We start from the raw sequence: 20,114 nt of genomic DNA, 5'->3' as shown, positions 1-20,114 counted from the left end.
CACTGTCGACAAATCTGTTTAAGGACATATTGGCTTTGGCTGAGGCGAGGATCAGGACAAAGGTTCCACTCGGCTTCAAAACAGGGCATACCTCAGAGATGGCCTCCTCCAAATTTCAAACAAGAGTGATCGAGGACCGCTCAAGCCTTGCCTCATTCACCCACTCATTTGCCCTCCCGTCCATGAATCCATGAACGTATGCCGTACCAAGAACTTCCCATTCTTCGTCCACTTGTTCAAGACCAGACTTCACTTGTCGAATAACCAAAGGCACCTTTCCGCCATCCACGACAAGTATCCAGTCGTTCACTTGAACAGCAGTTCTATCTGCTCTGCAGGAAGCAGGACAAGGTACCATTGCGTATAAACCTGCGTCCAACTCAGCAAATTGCCATTTCCCCATCTTATGATTAAGGCTGTTGATCCTCCCTAGCTCACAAGCAGCCTTATAGGCCTCCTCGTCCCGTTCGCTCCAAGTGACGGGAACCTGGGACGTATATTGGAACAAATTGTCTGGTAAAGCCACGTCTGAGAACTGACGCCACCTGCCAAAGATCTGACTATGCTCCTCAATGTCTTGTGGTGATAGTCTTTGAGCAGGGTACATTCGACAATCTGCAAGTAAAGTGCGCCAGTAAGCTTCAAACAGATCTTCACCTGTTGGGTACATGCTTTGTCCTACACTATCATCTTTCAATGATTCTGGTAGCCAATGCTTGACCCACTTCGATTCTCCTGGATTCCTTGGGACAATCTCACTGCCCAATGCCCTCAGCACTTTGATGCTTCCCAGAAAGGTTCCACGTATGCACAACTTTCCCAATGGTGTGACAGTGACCGGTTCGGAGAAGATAGAGGAACCAGCAGCAAAGATACCTCGCTGCGCAAACAGTAAAGTCTCCCTCTCGGTCAGCCAGAAATTTGGCACGCAAGAGGGAAGCCCGGCTGTGACAGACGCGCTCAAACCATCTTTGGATTCATCTGACCCGGCACCCAATGGCCACATACTTTGCGCGATCATGTCCAAATTCTGCTCAGCTTGAATTTGAGCATAAGCAACATCGGTGTAGACTTCTCGAACTGACTTGAAATAGCTAGGAACAATACCATGCTCATTTGTTGCCAGACCCAACAGACCAAAGATCTTGTCTCTGGGATCTGTGCTATAGGTTTGTTGAAACCTCGAAAGAACGTCCAATAATGTCGAGTTGATTGGCTGTACTCTTGTGAAACTGTCTCTTTGATGCTGGATGACTTGAACACTCGTGAAAATATCCCAAATATCTTGTTCAAATGTGCCGTGTCCAAAAGGTCCGTGAAAGCGATCTGGAATTCCAGAGTGATCCAGAATAGCACTGAGCACCGACCACTCCATCGTATGCTTCCCAATTACAATTTGAGCATCTGCGCAACATGATATCTCTGAATCACCCAGACACGTTTCCAGATTGTAGGCCGTTGGAGAATTGCAGACAATGGGCCAAAATCTGTGTACTCAATACCCAGATCTTTCAGAGTAACTTCTTTTCCTTGAATCAACGAGAAGTCATCACCCTTTCGTCAAAGATTCAATGCTTTCATACGCATGAGGACTTGGATACCTCGTTCAGTCCGTTCGTTGGATTCGCCCAGCCAAATTAGATCTCGAGTGCAGTGGGAGTATATCTCTTTCATTTGCTGCACTTGCTGTCCGCGTTCTTCGAGGTTGGTTTGGTCAATACATAAGGCATCCGCCCAGATGTACCGCTTCTTGTCGGGAAATCGAATATGTCGCAGAGCTGTAGACAAGTTCATAGTGACCATCAGAACTGACCCTTCGACCTCCAAAGGTGTCTTGATGTTGGGATCGCCCCAAACATAGGAAATTGCCTCATAATTAGGATAAGACTCGATGGAAGTCTCAAGTAAGCTGCAACGTATCGGCGCAGAAATTCGATGGACGGTTCCAAGATAGCAACGCGAAATCCTCCGTGCCCGGCATCCACTGGACGGTACAAGTATGCTGGTGAAGGTGGTGAAACCATGGTGATTCGCGCAGATATATTCTCTGCCCTCGAAGCAGTGTGATGAACTGTGTGCTCATGGAAAAGCGCCTCGGATTTCACACCGACAAAGCGTCAGCTTGGTCACGTAACTTTACAAGTTTACCCCGCACCCTTGAACGGCTGGACGGTGCCATGACTGCGACGTGCAACAACACCTAAATAATCCAGGTACAGGGTCTTAGAGCAGATCTGAGGTGTTATAGTTGATCAAAAGGGGCGTAAACGACTCTCCTGCTTTCTAGATACAATTAAAGTATGATGGTGCACTGAGATGTCTTCACCATCACGAGAATTACCCCGCATAAAAGGGGTTAGAAGTGTGTTCGAGTACTCGTACGTCACCTCAATCAATTGATCTGCACCAACGATAACTACAAATGAAATCCAAAGGAACTAATTCCATGTCTAGCTCGAATGCTCCACAACCACGAGCTGCGGAGATCTCAAAAGCTTAAGGGTGCAAGCGATTAACTTACCTCGGAACAAATTCAAAATTGAACTACCGACGACGAGCTTACCTATTGCCGTCGTCGTCCAACCAATGTCAGTGATATAATCCAACGCTCGTCGGTCACTAAATTATCTCTGGGGCCAGCATCCAGCTTGGTCTCTCGTCCCATGTTGCCTGCCGATCAATTGGCCTTACCAATGTTCATTCCCATCCGAAGTTCCCAGCTTGAATTCACATGGTGGGCCACAGCTAAAAAGAAACCTCGGAGTAGATGAAAACAAAGTAGTATGATAACCCTCTATCAGATTTGTGCCATTTTTCTTTCCTCTACACAAAAAATATTCTTCAATTCGTAACTCTTTGCTGCAAGATCAAAATGTCAGTCCCAATCAATAATGCAAATGGCATGCTCTCCGATGATATCGAGAGGAATGACCATGGCCTCTCAGTGCAGCGTACTGGCAGCTTGAGCATGGACCCGGTGATGTTCGAGAAGCTGTTTCTCAGTCCCCAAACTCCAGTTCATGGACAACTGCGGCAAATGTTTGGAGTACCCACGCCACTGTAGGTTTGCCTTCCTTCTATCAAAAGATATATGCTGATGCTGGAAGTGCCTTGATAGGATTTGGCATTTCTCTCACTCCACTGGCTTGCTGTCTCATGGGCTGGAGGGGATCGGATAACCAGAAAATGGGCGCTGCCAATATGTAAGCCTTATCTCTCGTCGGAAGGGCGCTGCTTACTTTAGATAGAGGAGCATACTTTTGGTTCGGCGGTGCAGCGGTCCTGCTGGCTGCCATTGGAGAATTCCTCCTGGGCAATACTTTCGCCTTCACGGTTTTTGCTGGCTATGGTTTGTCTCGATGTGCTTGATCTTCAAGGTACAACAGCTAACTTGGAAATAGGTGCATGGTACCTTACCTACGCGGCCACACTACAACCTTTCTATGGCGCAGCAGCAGCGTACGCTCCAGTCCCAGGCTACTATTCCAACCTAGGAGAGGCGACGGTATCAGGACAATTGACCCCAGGGTATACAGCGAGCTTCGGTACTGCTTAACGAAATCGTTTCCTTGTTCGCTAGCTGACGTCGATAGGTTTCGTAATTGTATTTATGACAGTCTTGTCGTTAATCTTCTTGGTCTGTGCATCTCGCGTTAACATCCCATTCTTTCTCCTCCTCCTTGCAGTCACTGTAGCCTTTGCTCTCCTTTCTGCGGCGTTGTTCATAGAAAGCCAAGCCATCCATCTCATCGGCGAGGCTGGAACTTTGGAAGGAGCTGGGGACAACGCTGCAGCAGTGATCAGTCTGGCAAAAGGAGAAGCGAAACTCAAGATTACTTTGAGGCTTGTAGTTGTAAGTGCTGCGTCTAAGATCCTAGAGTTCCTCTAACATGTACCAGGGGGCTGGTGCTTCATTTTTTGCCGCCTCGATGCTCAACTGGTTTTTGACCTTGGCAATAATGCTCGCTGTTGTTGACTTCCCCTTCAACGTGCAGGTGGGAGATTTGAGCACAGTTATGCATAGCAGAACCCAGGTCGAGAGGGCGAAGAGGGCTGCCGCAGTACAGAATGGAAGATAAGAGTGAGAGTATGGGAGTACGAGAACAGCCGAAACTTCAGCTAAAAGTTATTGATCAATCTACCAGCATGGGTTGCGTGGTGTCTTGTCTCCGTGTAAATGGTATGAAGGCCGAGTTATGCTCACAACTAAGTATGGGAGAACTGTCTGTGTTAGATGTACTAACTCTAGCACCGACTAGATGTAAGGATACCATTGATATAATGTATGTGGGCTTTTGTGACAGTCTTGGTAATTCTCTTAGTACCGCTTGGTCTCGCCTTGATTTTCTCGGGGAGTCCTTCAAAGCGTTTTCCAGAAGCCAGAGCAAGATGTCTTTGGCCAAACTTGCAAGACAGTGGACTCTAGCCACGTAGTGAAGGAAAGAAAGCAGTTATACACGGAGCAATGATTGAACCTCTATGGCTGTTCGTGATAAAATGACGAGAAGCGAAGTAAGGGCAGGCCAGTGATTCGATGGATCTTAAGCAGAGGTAGCAGTTGAGAAACATACGTAGATCAAACACACACCTGAACTTGTTCCAGTAGATTTTTATTGTCTTCGCAAAGTGTTCCATGGGTATCCTCGACAGGATCCAGCCCAGCCCAGCCAAGCGCCAAACTCCAACTTCATGTCTTGGTGTGTTCTACTGCATGCATAGCCATATGTTGACAATTTAGCTTCTGCATCCTTAAAAGCTTGAATAAGAGGCCCATGATGGCAGTCGAGAGGCAGTCAAACTACTCGGATGCCCACCTCATGATATTCCATCCAATTCCATACCATCTTGCTCGTCTTTTGTGGTCTTCGATTTCGTTGTCTTGGGAGCATCTGCAGATTCGGATTAGCAATGTTTGTGCAGCCAAGAGACATTCACTCACCCGTCATCTCAACCTCTCCCTCTTGTTGCATAGCCTTCTCCACTGCCCTTCTTCTCGCATGATTCTTCGCCTTCTCAACCTTCCGAGCCTTCTTCCCTGATAGAGGCGCTGGAGGTCCGCTGGTAGGAGCCAGAACTGTGCTGCTTCTGGTTCCTCGAGGATTCTTAGAGACTTTGTTGACAGCATTGCGGCGCTGAACCTGGCTCGATTGGCGACTCGACGACTTTTCGAAGGAGTATTGGGATTGCTTCTGGAAGCTATGGTGTCTCGGATCGCGAGGTGCTTCGTAGATTGATTGATATGATTGTGAGAAATTTTTGGTGAATAAAAGTTTTGACGATGTTTTGGAGGGGCAAGTGGGCTCAGCCACAATTTAGAAGCCACAATGATGATGCCGTCGCAATACTTCCAACTTCCACCTCTCGACGACAACACCACACAATCATTCTTCTCCTAGACCTATACCCGCCCCAAAGTATCTTCGAAACCTTCAAGCAGCACAATTCCTACATCTAGGATCATACCGCCATCATGTCCTGGGCCGGTACGATTATTCTTTGCAGCGTTCCAGGCTACTTGGGAGTGAAAGCGCTTTGCTGACGACTCGCAGGCTTCAAGAAGAATGTCAATAGGGCGACGACCCAAGTGATGATGAAGACTGGTCATGTCGAGAAGACGAATGATAGAGATTACGAGGTTGAAGAGAGGTTGGTCGCACATGTCACTGCTTCCCATCCTTCGATCTGACATCTTGCAGACGATACCGAACAATGGAGGCGGCCTCGATGAGATTGCAGAAGGAAGCAAAGGGATATCTAGACTCGTTACGAGGTATTAATGGACTCCCTGTTCTCGGGATTTAGCTGACAGCTCTAGCAATGACCGCTTCCCAAATGCGAATTGCAGAGACTATTGATGCTTTTTATGGTGATGCTGGAGCGAAAGACGGAGTCAGTCGAAGCTACAAGCAGGCAGTAGAAGATCTGGATGCAGAGACGATTAAGGCACTCGACGGACCATATCGGTGGGCAGCTTGATACCATGGGGTCGGCCAAGCTAATATCTACAGCACAACTGTTCTTGAACCCATCTCCCGATTCTGCGCCTATTTCCCTGATATCAACGAATGTAGGCAGTGTCATATCCCCTTGATTGGAACGTGCTAACAACAACTAGGTATCAAGAAGAGAAACCATAAACTCCTGGACTACGATGCGATGCGCGCAAAGGTCAAGAAGCTCGTTGAGAAACCGGACAAGGATGTTACCAAACTTCCACGAGCGGAGAAGGAAACGGAGATGGCCAAAGCAGCTTACGAACAACTCAACGAACAGCTTTTCACTGAACTGCCCCAACTTATCGACCTCCGAGTTCCATACCTCGATCCAAGTTTCGAAGCACTCGTCAAGATTCAATTGCGATTCTGTGCAGAGGCATACTCTCGAATGGCACAAGTTCAACAATATCTAGATGCGGACACGAGAGAACAGTATGCACAGGGACATTTGGACAGCAGAGTAGAGCAGGTTCTACAAGAGATCCGGGAATTAAGCATTAGCGGTACTGTTTAGGGTAATGGGATGTAATAAATGGACTGGGTGCCTGGCGTTTTCGATGATAATAAAATCCCAAAGTTTCTCAGTCTCTCAGTTTACGTTGTTCCCGGTTATGGTCATTGTTCCTCTCTGTGGCCGTGGTGTGAAACTTAGAATCGTAGAATCTGCCTTGGTCATTGGCTGCGCCACTCCCGCCGAATGACTCTTCTTCGAAAATGGACTGACAAAGCAAGCTGCTGAGTTCTCGTGAAAGAAATAAATGTCCAAGTTCTAACTTCCTCTCTGTAACTTTTTTTTGCCAACCCCAAGTACAATCTCTCGAGGCAACGCTATATTTTCCCATACTGAGGGCAAGTGCTGGTGGCGAGCCAGCGAGTGTCAAATTCTCAGCCTTGCGGAAGATCCTCGCAAGGATAAAAGATGTCTCAGCCGAGCGAAACATCACAAAAATTGTCACGAAAACAACGTCGACGCCAACAGTCTCCAATTCCTGTCGAAGATAGCTACAATGCCTCGAGAACGATAGCACCTATTTCAGACGATTCCTATACAATTGTCGGGTCCCAAATGTCGTCTTCCGTCCGATTGCTTGTCTGCTCGATAGGAAATCCTGGATCATACCTCAATACTCTCCATTCAGCAGGGCACAGCGTGCTGTCCGTCGTCGCATCGGCACTCTCCTATCCTCCCTTCCAAAAATCACGAGCTTTTGGCAATGGACTCGTGTCTGCGGGTTCGAAGTTCACGCTCTGGCAGTCCACCTCTCTGATGAATGTTTCTGGCGCAGGCGTGGCTTCAGCATGGCGACAATTCCAAAAGGAGAGCAGAGGAGAGTCTATACGATTGGTTGTGGTGCATGATGAGCTTGAATTGGGCTTAGGGCAGGTCAAAGTCAAGAGCGGATCTGCGAGTGCGAAAGGACATAATGGACTGAAGAGTATCAATGGATTGTTGAAAGGAAGCGACTACACGAGAATTGGAGTTGGAATTGGGAGACCGGAGAGTAGAGATTCTGATGCCGTTGCCTCATATGTTCTGAGAAAGATGAATGGAGCAGAGAAGTCGAAAATAGAAGGCTCTGCTGGAAAAGTGGTTGAGGAATTGAGGAGATTGAGTGAGGGTTGAAGCGTCGAAATGAGAACGAAGTCTCTGCCGCAACTATCACTGGCAATGTACCAGGAAGCCACCTGAGAATTCGATCAGGATGCGAAGCAGCTTTTACTCTGCGAGCCTTGAAGACGAGTACTGCATCCATACGGACAAGATGTCGCTTGAGAGGGCAGCCATCAACTTGCTCAGACGAAGTCTGGATGACTCTAGGCTTTGGCTACACCGGATCGTTTCATGGCGTCCATGATTCTCGGGAGCGTCTGGTGGCTGGTATAGGAACGTATCCGCCGAATAACGGAGGATAATGATGTAGCATCAGCACTTGTAATCTATAGACTATTGTATATAATGTATCACTAAAGTACTGTACATAACCCCTCGCCCCTTTACGTCTCTTGAGAGATATTACTTTTCAATACCTGTGAACTCGTATTCACAACATTTGCTCAAGCCTCAATCTCATTTCCGTAAATGTGCAATAAAGCACCTTCTCTGCCACTTTCAAAACAGGATATAGAGCTATACGCAACAACGCGTTCTGGGCCCCCAAAAACAGCCCACACTCACGTACACGTGTGAACTACCAACTAAGACTAGGATTATTTCGGTAGTCTGGGGAAGCGCCAGGATTCTGAACTCTTCGTTCGGTGAATCCTCAGATTGGCTTTTACGCGAGAAATTGCTGCCGGCATTTGCTTGAGAGAATACCATGGGGTGAGATCCTTCTCGTAAGACTCGTGCAGAAGGAATGAAAAAGATGGTCTCCGGACAAGTAGGGCCAAAAGCAGCAGACATCCCAATAAAGTCCATTATTCGGAAGACAATTTCGTTACACGACGTCTAATGCTGTAAGGATGTTCTTGGGATGAATGGTAAACAATTGTGGAAGTTTCCTTGAAAGGCCCCCGCCGTTAGGATCAGGAGTTCGTACTCGAGAAGTTCACAACGGTTGATCCTCGAAGAAGGATCGAGGAATATGAGATGAAATCAAGGACAAGAGAAGTGCGAATGCGGATGCGAGTAAGGTCTTGATGAAGATTTTGTACGACATGGCCCGTTTCGAATAATCAACTCAAATAGCACTTGCTCTTGGTCTATACTTTTGTGAAGATATGCGGCAATGGAGGAACAGATGACACAAGTCCGTGATGTCCGAGTCGTAAATATGAATGGGTGGCGTTGCGAAGAGTATGACACGCACAAATTCCGCGATGTCCGTGCTGTATTATTCTTTTGCTGAGCATCAGCCTGTACTGTTTGTCCGTCGCCGGCTTCTCTTTCAGAGATAGAACATCTACAACTCACATAAATAGGTAGTCCAAGAACCTACAAAAGAATTACTATTATGTGGAGTTTGTAGCGAAAGCCACAGCAAGCACGATCTCCAATCATATCAAATCAATTAAGCTGTGCCTTCTTCTCTTCAAATCGTCATTCGCGTGTCTCGGCCTTCTGCAAGCCTCTCCGCAATGCTGGGCAACATCCTCTTGTCCATCTCAGCTCTGGGCCAGATACTCGGGCCATTCATCGCTGATTTCAACGAAACTCATGTAATGAATCCACGATGGCCTCCTCATGCACGATTTCACAATGGGCAAACGATGTCGATGGGCCTCGCTTTAGGCTTGTCTTCCCTCTACTACGCATTTCGTCCAACCGCCAACGTTATCGTGAAGCAAGAGTCGATCAAGACTGCAGCGGTGTTTGGGACGTTATATTGGGTCACAGGATTGAGCGCTATACTGTACCCAGGCAGCAAAGGAATGGATCCGGAGTTTGGTGAAGGTTTCCCACAATTCTGGATGTTCTCAATCTTCGCACTGTGCTCTTTAATGGGATCGTATTTGGAGACCAGACAATTGAAGAGCCAGACTCCAAAGGTGGAATGAACAGCTAACGATGTCAACTAAGCCTTATCTCAATTGGGTTGGTGAACATCTGCAAAGGAACTGCCGAAGGTGCTCGTGCCCATTTTGATCTCTACATTCGATATGTAAATTAAATCAGTATCCCTTTTATACAAAAACGCCTGGTGCCATGCCTCCCATGCTTTAATGAAACTCAAGCGTCAACCGCCATCCAAATGTATTTATTCCACGCGAGCCTCGTTATTCTTCCCTAACGTACTCGGACTCTCAGGGTGCTCGTCATCACTCATCAACCCCTCTAGCTCAAACTCCTCAGCATCTCGAATTTGTCTCGAGTCTGTAGCTCTTGTGTGTCCATTCATGCGAGACAATCGTGGTGCTTGTTCGTCGTCTTTCGGTGGAACAGGAGGAACAGAATTGACGGCATAAAGATGGATGAGCATGTTGGTGAAAAGGAAGACCAGGAACGCGAAGCTGTAAAGGACGAGGATGTAGGAAACGTGTGTTATGCCAGCATCAGAAATGAGCTGCATCTGTTCTTCGGTAGCTCCCATAAATAGGAAGCCAGAGGCGTACAGCAACTGCACAAGTCAGCGATTGACAAATAGTGAAAGAGCAGAACCACTTACAAATGGAGGTATATACTGAAAACTGTTTGCATCACCATCTGCAGAAATGGTATTTTGGTCTCTCAGGACGAAAGCCACCTCAATGATTCTCGACAAGCCAGCGGCCATGAGTGTGTAGCCAAAAATCGTGTGGACCATTGTGCTGAGCGGCAGATGTTGAGGATGTGCTGACATAGCCCAGCCAGTGATGAGGATGACAAAACCCGGAATAAAGTTTCTCTTTGGTGATCCATCCCTCCTCCTGCTCAGCCAAACACCGGCAAGACCTGCACACCACCAAATGACACCCATAGTTGTGTGTTGGATATCATTCCCAACCCAAGGTCCGCCCCAACTGTGTTCTGTGAAGGTATTGACACAACCCCATGCAGCAATGAGTGCAGAGTCGAAGAATTCTTGTGACCTTCCTGTTCTCTTCAGCCAGACCTGCCCAACCAGCATAATCAACGTAAGGATAACGCCGTATCCAATGAAAGCACTACCCATAATGAAGTGAGCAAGACACTGGCCAAGATGGTCTTCACGGCAGAAGCCCAAGGCTGCGATTCCTCCGAAGAGCATTTGTACCCAAGCTACCACAGGCATTGCCTTGCCCACAATTCCATGTCCCACAACAGCAACCTTTCGAATCTTTCCGTGGAAGCCTTTGGTGATATGGAATTTGAGGTAGATTCCAAAGACGACTTGGACAATAAGCATCAGCATGAGCCAATTGGCGAAAGATGCATGGACATTTTTCGCAAACACCCTCCCTTTATGCATGTGGCCGAGAAAGTATCCTACGACCGCAATCACTGTTCCCACCACCTGTGTCGGTACATGCCATCGATTTCGCACTATCTGTTAGAAGGTCAGTACGCTCTAAGAGGTCCCTGAAGAGACATACCCCAAGAACCATTCCAGTCGGGAATATGATGCCAAAGGCCACCATCTGCAGCAAAATGTGCACCCATAGTATAGCATCCTACGTTGTCATCAGCAGCCGCTCTGTCCGGGGGTTCATTGCATCTGCCACCTACAATAGGGTCCTCGCTGGCAAACTCTCCTTCTTGTATCTTCGACATATCGTGACCGTGGGCGTGTACTCCTCTCGCAGAAAGAAATAAGCATATGGAGAGAGCCAAAGATGGCGTGAGGTTCCTGAATCCGTTCATATTTTGTGATTTCTGTCCCCTGGCCTCTCCCGTCTGGGCGCAATCGTTCGATTGTTTCGAAAACGTGGGTCAATCCTGGCTCAAAGAGGACAGCACAGTGGAGAGCCGCGCGGCGAACAGACCCTTTCCTCGAGGCTCAGTGAAGTGCTCAAGATTTGGATTGTCTTCGTCTTCGTTCGTTCGACAGTCAATACAGTTGTTGCAATTGAACGTGGATAGGAGGTCGTGGATGTGGAGGATTGTCTAGATTGCGTGGCTTATTCTCAATGCCGCAATCAGGCTCGGGTTTTCCGGCATTTAGTCCCCGATCACGTGACTAGTCATATTCATGCGCTTCTTGGGCTTGCTTCAGTTTTGTTTCTGTTGGTTTGGTGTGTTGATGACGGTCTTCAAGGTCAAGGTATTGCTCAGCACTGATAGACTCAAGTGATCTCTGTTCAACTCGCATACGGTAACTGCAGTATGTCCTGCCTCCAGTGCAGACGAAGTAGCACGATCAAAGCTTGCAGATGTCCCAATTCATTTAGGCTATCTCCACAACTATGTTCATAATGTTATCTTAAGAGATTTTGTCTAGCTTGCTCTTCAAGTTGGTGTTCCTGTATTCTTACTCAGAGATGGACCAACTTGTCAACATTCCCGAAAGCGATATTCTTTGGACAGGAGAAGCCCAAAATGGAAGCGTATTTTAGATCAATTCCCTTGAGTACAGCTTTGATTTGGAGACAATAGTTAGTGTCCACTCCTGCGTCTCACTTTCTTTCATCGTCATCTCATCCAGCGGGACTCGCGTACGGTATCTTCCATCTTCTGGATGCTTCCGGACTTCAGAGAATCGCAAACTCACTTTCAACATACGTGAAAGATAATCGTGCAGGCACATCTCATTTCGGCTCTGTACACTATATATTCCTCTCCACTGAAAGGAACAACGCTGCTGCTTCGGCATTAACTGCGAGGGTTCTTGAGCTTGAGGAGGATAAGTTGCGCTTGGAGGGACCTCTCGAACATGCTGCGGTTGTGTTGAGCAATTGTTTCTTTCGCAAAGTGTGCAGCCATGCTATGATTTTCATCAATCTACTATCGGTGCTGGAAGGCAAAGCCGTCCATTGGAGCACAATCAAGACGCTGCTTGCACAACGTTCCGGCTGCCTTTGCCTCGCGTGGTTAAAAAACAACAGCCACTCTCTTTGGCAGTCTATTGAGTCCTAGCCGGGTGCCCTTGTCCAAGGACAAGCTGCGGTTATGTCGGAGATGAGAGCCATGGAAGCTATTTTCACCAGTTAGGGCCGTTTCCTGTTGTGCCAATAGTTCTCGAAGGGATGAGCTAGCGGGATTGATTACTCCCCACGTTCAAGAATGGAATCAGCCATTCACAATATCAGATTTTTTCACTCCCAATTGTCTCATCGCTGAACGTGATCTCTTGCAGAGCTTGCTGGAGATCGTCTAGACAAGCAAAAGTTGAATACTACGAGAAGATAGAGCTGGAAGTCTGAAGGGAAATCCAACTCAACGCTTCATGACCTTGTCTGGCTAACGCTAGCAGCCACGCAAGCGGATGCTGGTATTGCCAAAGACACATAAAGGTTACTTCTAGTATTGTGCAAAAACTCTGCTGCTATTAGGAGAGGGATACGTGAGTCACCTGCAGTCCACCCGCATGGTATAATACTCGATCGTTGATAGGTTGAACGGGTAGTTGCAGAAGATCTTCAACACGGGCGGGGCGGGGCGCTGCACCATGCCGAAAGCAGATGCTGCAGTGGCCCTTTTGCGATGTGCAACAAAATCCATCTGACCATACACGCTATTTAGACTGACTTCCCTTACTCGAGCTTTCACATGATCTTGTCCCCCAGTCATGATTTTGCTGTGTGTCTGGAAATGCATTCCTCAGGATGCAAGCTGAACATGAATTCATGGCACGTGATCAATATTGACTTATCACGATATTCAAAGCTTCAGTAGCTGCGTTGTCTACTTGACTCAATTCATCAGTATAGGACCCAGAATCTTGCCTCGTGTGTTCTGCCTGCCCTTCTGCAAGCACATTGTGTGAAACGACTAATTTCCGCTGTCGACCACTTAGTCATTCCATATGCAGCCCAGCTCTCTACCAGGACTCCAATCTAAATGTATAGTGTCCAAGACTTAGAGTACCTGTACCTATTTAGACTACGTTTGTTACCGCTCCAGAGTATGAACTCATGAAATAAAGTTGTCTTAGTCCACTTAAGCCCGCTTCAAAGTTTGGGACCCGCCAGAAATCTATAATCTACACCACATGAACTGTTTTAGTGCATAGCTTCACACAAAACCAAATCCAGGGGCCAGAGGAATATAATTTCTATAACAATCTCCATACTTTTGTGTCTGCTTGTCGCTGTACTGTAGCCAAGACATCCTTCCCTTCCCAGTAGAAACAATGATTCCAACCGTTCAACACCTTTTCAATACCATACATTCTCTCTCCACAGCGAGGATCACCTTCTGGCCAGACTCATCGTGTATGATTCAGTCGCAGCGCAGAGAAGTATCGGTCAAGATGCCATTCTCTTCAGGTGCACGCCGCTTGAGGATTGGCTCAGGCAGGAAGAGATGCTTTCTCGGTGCAGCCACCGTCACCTTCACTACTATGTTCGTCGCGCGAAACAGTATATCTACAATCACGAGCCGTCAAATATCAGATATCAAGGAGAGCATCATGCGGCTGCGACGCCACGGCTACCAGTGGCACTCGCTGCCAGGAGGACTCGACTTCGTCACGGGCCCAAAGGAAGACACCGAGACAAAAGAGAGAAAGTCAAAGGAGGAACCAGGTAACAAGAACTCCGAAAACTAAAAGTATCATGTTGGAGGATGGTTGGCGAGAGTGTGGATGTCAAAGGTTGAGGTCTGTCTCCGAGGAAAGCTAGGAGAAGACAGCTACTGACCTGCAATAGCAGAGACCGCATTGGAACACAAAACTGGAAAGAAGTTCAGAACGAAGAACGCATGCGCGTAGTTCTCCAGTAGTTAGTCGCACATTGGTGTTTCAGCGCCTTTTAACTTGAATTCAAAGGTGGTCTGACTCGCATCAGGCCACTCTTCTGTCGTCGTCCACCTTCGCCGCCTCGAAGAGATGGTTTAGTGTATGGAAGATCAATCATACCATCTTTTAATACTTCGATTCATTCACGTGGTGCATTTCATTTGAGATCCTTGCCCAAGTCTGAATCATGAGTGCAAAGAAATGGTCTGCTGTCTCACTGGAACTTCTACTACTAAAAGTCCCTTCTTCCCTGCGGACAGTATCCCAAACCATCAACTTCTTCCATCAATCGTAATTTAACAATCAAAAATCCACGAAATACCTTCGTCATGGACACAATTAATGCTCTTCTCCACCCTCACCATGTCTCCTTAGGGAAGAACTATACATCAATTCACATGCTTCACCAACACATCGACGACCCCTACTATAGTCTTGATCATCATGCCTCACACAAGGGCGTGTCAGTTCCACGTTTCAACATTCGCGAGGGACAAAAGGCATTCTATCTTGAAGGAGAGCTCCCTGGGCTTACGCACTTGAGTGATGTGGTCTGTGAATTCATCGGAAACCAGACTATGATCATCAGGGGAGCCATCAAGTCATTCGTCTTCGCGGGTGAAGGGGAGCAAACGCAGGCTGCAGCTTTGAAAGGTCACGGATTCTGCTCTTCATGTTGTCCACTTAGACTCTGCTGACATTGAAGTAGATAGCAAAGCACCAGTAGAGACTTCACTGACTTGGAGACTGAATGAGAGACATATCGGAAAGTTCGAGAGATCTTTTACGTTTTCTTCCAGAGTCAAGCCAACTGAAATCCATACATCGCTCGACTCTGGTGTATTATCGATTGCCGTGCCGAAAGACAAAGAGGCGGATGCAAAAGAAGCTGCGAAGTCGGAAATCGAGAATGAGGAATAACACCTGATCCTGTCTTCCACGGATCATCGGCATCTGGAGACCAGTGGCGCATGGATGAAGTAATGGGATTCGAAGATCAACCTTTTTCTTGTGATTATCATCTCAGATTTGTGTATTAAATTAGCACATTATCATAATATCGTCAAGCTTTTCCACCTCTTGCCTTTTTACGGCTCACTCCATCTATTGCGCGAGATCTTCTCTCGTATCTAATTTTTCCAATCTGGAAATGTTCTAAGCCATTTTTGCACCGTCTTGATCTCCCAAAGATGCGCTTGCTGAATGAACAGCGGCTCAGCCGAGACATCTAGGATACCAGCGCTGTCCCAGTGGTGACCTGCGCCGGCAATCAGATACTCGGGATTCAAGTCCGAGCTAGTTCTCAATGGAGCAAAGTTGGAATGGTAGCAAAGATCTAGCCAGACATCAACTCCTCCATCGATAAAAGCAAGTCTGTCTGCCTTTATATCAAAGCTGCCGTATTTGTTGAAAGCACGGAGATCGGGAGTTGAAGGAATCTGGTTATATCTTCCTGGTGGAAACGCCCAGGTACACCATTGCTGAGTATAATCTACTTGCAGCACATTCATGATGAGGGAGGGTCCTGATGATGGGGCGACCTGGTAGGCACCAAGTTCGGTGCATGCTGTTCAAGTTGTCAGCTATAGCATAGGAATTGGGTTGTCGAGGACTCACTTGTGTACAGATATGATCTACCAGGATTGTTCGTCGTATCGGCCCAGTATGATGCTTGAAGAATCAGCTCTAATCTTGGACAGTGTGTACAGAAACAAACCATTTTGAGTTCCATAACATTCAAGAATGGTATCGTAGTCGCCTTGCGGGCAAATTCCAAGGTCTAAGAACTGAGTCTTGAAGTAATTGGCATAATTTCCCAAACCTGTCCAAGGTTCACCACCAGTGTAGTTTGCCAAAGCATAATCAACGGCTGTGATATTTGCGGGGGCATTGATGTTTGTAATATTTGAACAGAAATTGAAAAAGTCAGGTGCACTGTAAGCCGGGTACCAATTTAGTTCTTGCCATGTGTTGGTTGGGTAGTTCATTGGTCCACCCACTGCTCGAAGTCAGACACTGGACATCAGGAGAAGAGAGGCGCTTACGTGGGTAAGCAATGGTCATTGCAAAGTCTCTAATGTCATCCAAAACTTCCAATCCAAAGATGGCCTTCAGTTCCGTAATAGCCGCATCATTCTTGCCATCCACAAGATCATCAATATTGTCAATGATCGCGTTGATACTAGCGATACAGTCTTGCGGTCCAAATTTCTGAATTGGATCATACCTGCGACCATGTCAGCTGGAAATCGAGCAGAAATATGTGGACTTACCATTGTGGGTACGCCAAAACTGTCTTCACAGGCGCACTACTTGCGATTCCTCCAAACAAAATGTCACCATAACTAATCACAGAGAATGCTGTCTCGCCACCTGCTAAACTACCCCCATACAGGATCCAGGGAGTCCCTGGCGCAGTGAGATTCCCCGCAACGCCCGGAAACGTTGCATGCTGAGCAAAGTACGCATTATCGGCAATTGCTGGTACGAAATTAGCTTCGAAGTCTCCAAGGTTTGGCGGAAACTTGCTCTGCTCGGTTGTGAGATATCTCAATTGGTCCGTGGTACTAGTGTTAAATGGGTAGCTGGTGCCATAAAATCGATTCTCGAGGATAACACCGAGTCCATTCGTAGCTTGCATCAAAATTTGAATGACTGAATATGATCGTCAGAGTCATTCGACCAGATGTTGGGATTTCCATACTTCCAGTCTGAAGATTCGAAAATCGATTCGTTCCCGACGTCTCACCACTGATGTACAGAAACACAGGTCCACCAGGTTTGTAGTACGTATCATCGAAGAAATATCTCTGCTTGAAAGTACCGGTCTCATGAGGGGCATATTTGTGTTCATTGGGGAAGTGATCAATCTTTTTCTTAAGTCAGACCTGGACACGAGAAATGATCGTGGCACATACCGGTTGATCAATTGTGAAAGCAGGGTACGGATATGACTGTCTCTTAAGCAAGTCGGCAGCTTCCTCGTTTGCGACGGGGCGGAGGGAGGCACTCGCCAAGCCAATTGAGGCACACAAGACGAACGAGAGCCGCATCTTGAAACTTCGTGAAGGATGAAAGGTCCAAAAAAGAACGTGGATGAAAACAAAAACCGATGCAGGCATCTAATAAATGGGATACCGATGTTGGATTATGTGCTCATCATTGCTAAGCTCAATAAGGCAGTTCCATAGCGGAAGTTCCTTACCTGCAAGCGGCCGCCAAATTCAATTTGCAGATATTGAGCCCGAAATGGGGTGATGTGCGACGGCGCCGGAAGCGGGGAAATGTTGTTGATGACCCGAGAGCTTGTCAGCATAATCACAAGAGGCTTATATAATTGAATTGTAAGATGATGTTGTGTTCATATCAGCCCTTGAAAATGCTCTGTTACACATAAGAATTGAGGTCGGAGATCGAAGATTGCCCGAGGTTCCCCTTGCCTGAAATTAATGAATCGTCACGTGCAGGAATCTTTCTCTACCTAGGTAGGTAGTCCTATCAATCCGTGTGATTCGAAGTTCAGCTTGAACATATATTGCTGTAATTCTTGAGAATGTGCCATCACTAGATCCCCTGTAGAAACAATGGATCGGTATATTGACGTGTTGCTCGGTATTGAACAGCATGCGAAACCTTGTCTGATTCAATCATAAGTCAAAGGTGCGGCCGCTGAACGTTACCTAGTCTCTCCTCGAGAATGAAATCCAGTGCGGGGAGCGAGCTGGAGCTGGCTTTTCATCTCAGTCGGTTGTGTTCAACCCCCTTTCAGCTCGCTTATAAGAATTAAGCTTAAACTTTCAAGGAGAGCCGTTGCTTGCCATGCCGAATCTCCGAAATATAAATATATAAGTCTTCAGATGCACCTGTATCGTTGTACATGCAGTTTACGGACTGCTGGTCGAAGTAGCCAGAATTCGAGCAGCGATCGCAAGTTCGAGCCATGTATCCAGTTCATTCATTCCACTAAATAGAGTAAACGGGATCAATAGGTAACAAAATAAACAAAAATTGTCCTCAATCAATCACACCTCTGCAATACGCTTCCACCCCTGCTCACTCCATATATGAACACTGTCAAGTGTCAAAACCAAGAGCACGGGATTCTTCGCCATCTCCTCCTTCGCCATCTCGTCGACATTCCAATTGGGAGCAACGAATCCTAATTAGGGAAACGCTTCCTCATCGTCTGCTAGCTAAACACAGAGGTCGCTAGAAACTTTACCTGTAGAGTTCGTTTCAGATCGCTCGTGAAAAAGTTTGAAGATACCGGAAATGAAGCAAGACTCCGCATCGGGAAGTATGTACGGCGTTGATAACAGAGAGAAGATTCGAGGAATCATCCCATCATACATTAATGCTTCAAAAATAAGCAGAATATTAACATAAACTCCTGATCCTTTCCTCGCCCTAACTCGAAAGCTCATAATGACTTCTCGGTTCATTGTCGGAATACATTTCGTGTGCTGGTGCTCCGTACTTTGATGTATCTTGCAATTCAGGTTCACCTGGAGCCTTAAATTCCGACGTTTCCTGCGGTTCCGTTTGTGGGATTGGGTTTCTTCGCCGCCGTCGGAAGTAGACAAAGAAGCCAATGAGTCCTAACGCGATTACTCCCAGGGGTATGCCTATTCCTATGCCAATCTTCGCGCCACTGGATAGTCCATGCGATGATGGAGTTGAAGTCACTGAATGTGTCGCTGTGGATGTTGACTGTGTCCCTGTTGACTGCGTTGGTGTTGATGAAGTCCCAGTTGCTGCAGCAAAAGCTTTCAAGTCAGAACTTTGCCACCAGACAGCAATTCCATCTCCCAGTATCCAGTTTGCACTTGTTGCTGTCTCCGTGATCGTAGTAGTGCTCGGCGCGTTTCCATCTGTCGAGTACCATAAATTGTTGTTCAGAACTGGTGAGATGTAGAGGACGGATGTAGTGGTCGATGCGATGTTCGATTGGCATGCATGGTCATTGCCGACATAGAAATAGCCCCTGATCCGTCAGTGGCTTCGTGGATATGGAGGGTGCGGTTCTTACGACGGACAACAGACGACTGCTGTGGTGTCGGATCCAAGGCTTAGCTGAGTAGCTGATCTACCGAAGCTGTATGCGATTGAGGTTGCTTGCGCCCAGCCAGAAGGGCATTGTGCAGGACTATCTATCGGGGTTTGAGACCAGTAATCGCAGGCGTGCTGAAGGAGACTCACAGTAGTAAACATCCCAGGCATCCGCCGCCAGACTGGAAGTACTGCTTGGATAACAGGCGGTGTCAAAGTAGCCTTCAGCACGATGTCCAAAGTAGAACTGACTGTTGAACAAGGTCAAGGTTGAAAGACATGATACCGGTGGTGTGAAGCTGGCAGTTACGGGACCTCGATTAAATGCAGCGATTGAGACTTGATCGGTGATGAAAGTTGTCGACGTAGAGGACGAGCTGGGCGGGCTTGACGGTGTTGTCGTCGTCATGATGCATATATATGAGTGTTAGGTGAATCCACAGAAGAGAACAAAAGAACAAAAGTGTTGTGACCTGAACTATGATCGGGGGAAGCAGTAAAATTACAGCCACTTCTGGACTATTCTTAGCAACCCTGCCCAAATGTTCCAAAAGCAGTAAGTCTTTAACCCACACTGTCTAGAAAGCCTATGAGGATTTGAAGGATTTCTCTCAAACCGTACTATCGCATTCTTGGGTGATGTTACAGTCTGCATCTTCAGGCTCCTTGTGGAGATATACCTTTTTGAGCCAATCAAGAACGCTGTAGAGATGGGGTCCATGCAGCCCTTGACAATATTCGCACTCAATAACCAATCAAAATGGAAAGCAGAAGC

The 20,114-nt window shown here is 47.1% G+C and overlaps 10 protein-coding genes across 10 annotated transcripts; 6 read left to right on the top strand and 4 right to left on the bottom strand.

Annotated features, from left to right (window-relative positions):
- Window positions 1–7: 7 nt before the first annotated feature.
- On the bottom strand, window positions 8–2,092 carry LY89DRAFT_721896 (uncharacterized protein). The gene is made up of 3 exons (XM_018218682.1): window positions 1,814–2,092; window positions 1,584–1,778; window positions 8–1,404 (listed from the first exon to the last, which is right to left on the bottom strand). Exons 1-3 carry the CDS (start codon window positions 2,022–2,024, stop codon window positions 116–118), a joined length of 1,695 nt encoding a protein of 564 aa, XP_018067482.1. The 5' UTR covers window positions 2,025–2,092; the 3' UTR covers window positions 8–115.
- A 780-nt stretch (window positions 2,093–2,872) lies between these two features.
- LY89DRAFT_652580 (uncharacterized protein) lies at window positions 2,873–4,547 on the top strand (the record flags this gene model as incomplete). The annotated part of the gene is made up of 6 exons (XM_018212205.1): window positions 2,873–3,060; window positions 3,108–3,203; window positions 3,249–3,349; window positions 3,402–3,545; window positions 3,594–3,853; window positions 3,900–4,547. 6 exons carry the CDS (start codon window positions 2,873–2,875, stop codon window positions 4,077–4,079), a joined length of 969 nt encoding a protein of 322 aa, XP_018067481.1. The 3' UTR covers window positions 4,080–4,547.
- Window positions 4,548–5,309: 762 nt separating this feature from the next.
- Window positions 5,310–6,713, top strand: LY89DRAFT_202331 (protein hob3). The gene is made up of 6 exons (XM_018205795.1): window positions 5,310–5,483; window positions 5,550–5,646; window positions 5,697–5,770; window positions 5,816–5,963; window positions 6,009–6,067; window positions 6,116–6,713. Exons 1-6 carry the CDS (start codon window positions 5,471–5,473, stop codon window positions 6,508–6,510), a joined length of 786 nt encoding a protein of 261 aa, XP_018067480.1. The 5' UTR covers window positions 5,310–5,470; the 3' UTR covers window positions 6,511–6,713.
- A 349-nt stretch (window positions 6,714–7,062) lies between these two features.
- On the top strand, window positions 7,063–7,620 carry LY89DRAFT_592498 (peptidyl-tRNA hydrolase; the record flags this gene model as incomplete). Its single annotated transcript, XM_018209702.1, has 1 exon — window positions 7,063–7,620. One exon carries the CDS (start codon window positions 7,063–7,065, stop codon window positions 7,618–7,620), a length of 558 nt encoding a protein of 185 aa, XP_018067479.1.
- Window positions 7,621–9,074: 1,454 nt separating this feature from the next.
- On the top strand, window positions 9,075–9,494 carry LY89DRAFT_673220 (uncharacterized protein; the record flags this gene model as incomplete). Its single annotated transcript, XM_018213349.1, has 1 exon — window positions 9,075–9,494. One exon carries the CDS (start codon window positions 9,075–9,077, stop codon window positions 9,492–9,494), a length of 420 nt encoding a protein of 139 aa, XP_018067478.1.
- Window positions 9,495–9,577: 83 nt separating this feature from the next.
- Window positions 9,578–11,256, bottom strand: LY89DRAFT_756530 (uncharacterized protein; the record flags this gene model as incomplete). The annotated part of the gene is made up of 4 exons (XM_018221382.1): window positions 9,578–10,054; window positions 10,103–10,938; window positions 10,985–11,066; window positions 11,122–11,256. 4 exons carry the CDS (start codon window positions 11,254–11,256, stop codon window positions 9,695–9,697), a joined length of 1,413 nt encoding a protein of 470 aa, XP_018067477.1. The 3' UTR covers window positions 9,578–9,694.
- A 2,428-nt stretch (window positions 11,257–13,684) lies between these two features.
- LY89DRAFT_673218 (uncharacterized protein) lies at window positions 13,685–14,263 on the top strand (the record flags this gene model as incomplete). Its single annotated transcript, XM_018213348.1, has 2 exons — window positions 13,685–14,078; window positions 14,202–14,263. The coding sequence occupies 2 exons, from the start codon at window positions 13,685–13,687 to the stop codon at window positions 14,261–14,263; spliced, it is 456 nt and encodes a 151-aa protein (XP_018067476.1).
- Window positions 14,264–14,406: 143 nt separating this feature from the next.
- Window positions 14,407–15,338, top strand: LY89DRAFT_687981 (HSP20-like chaperone). The gene is made up of 2 exons (XM_018215616.1): window positions 14,407–14,944; window positions 15,000–15,338. Exons 1-2 carry the CDS (start codon window positions 14,620–14,622, stop codon window positions 15,209–15,211), a joined length of 537 nt encoding a protein of 178 aa, XP_018067475.1. The 5' UTR covers window positions 14,407–14,619; the 3' UTR covers window positions 15,212–15,338.
- LY89DRAFT_756508 (extracelular serine carboxypeptidase-like protein) lies at window positions 15,041–17,343 on the bottom strand (the record flags this gene model as incomplete). Its single annotated transcript, XM_018221381.1, has 7 exons — window positions 15,041–15,857; window positions 15,908–15,976; window positions 16,008–16,289; window positions 16,336–16,517; window positions 16,564–16,945; window positions 16,995–17,160; window positions 17,209–17,343. The coding sequence occupies 7 exons, from the start codon at window positions 17,341–17,343 to the stop codon at window positions 15,421–15,423; spliced, it is 1,653 nt and encodes a 550-aa protein (XP_018067474.1). The 3' UTR covers window positions 15,041–15,420.
- Window positions 17,344–18,302: 959 nt separating this feature from the next.
- On the bottom strand, window positions 18,303–19,748 carry LY89DRAFT_785617 (uncharacterized protein; the record flags this gene model as incomplete). The annotated part of the gene is made up of 3 exons (XM_018222905.1): window positions 18,303–19,274; window positions 19,323–19,440; window positions 19,490–19,748. The coding sequence occupies 3 exons, from the start codon at window positions 19,746–19,748 to the stop codon at window positions 18,698–18,700; spliced, it is 954 nt and encodes a 317-aa protein (XP_018067473.1). The 3' UTR covers window positions 18,303–18,697.
- Between the last annotated feature and the right edge of the window lie 366 nt (window positions 19,749–20,114).

The sequence above is a fragment of the Mollisia scopiformis genome (assembly GCF_001500285.1).
Source record: "Mollisia scopiformis unplaced genomic scaffold LY89scaffold_20, whole genome shotgun sequence".
NCBI classification, from domain to species: Eukaryota; Fungi; Ascomycota; class Leotiomycetes; order Helotiales; family Mollisiaceae; genus Mollisia; species Mollisia scopiformis.
Note: the sequence above shows the minus strand (reverse complement) of the source record. Positions and strands in the feature narration are given on the sequence as shown.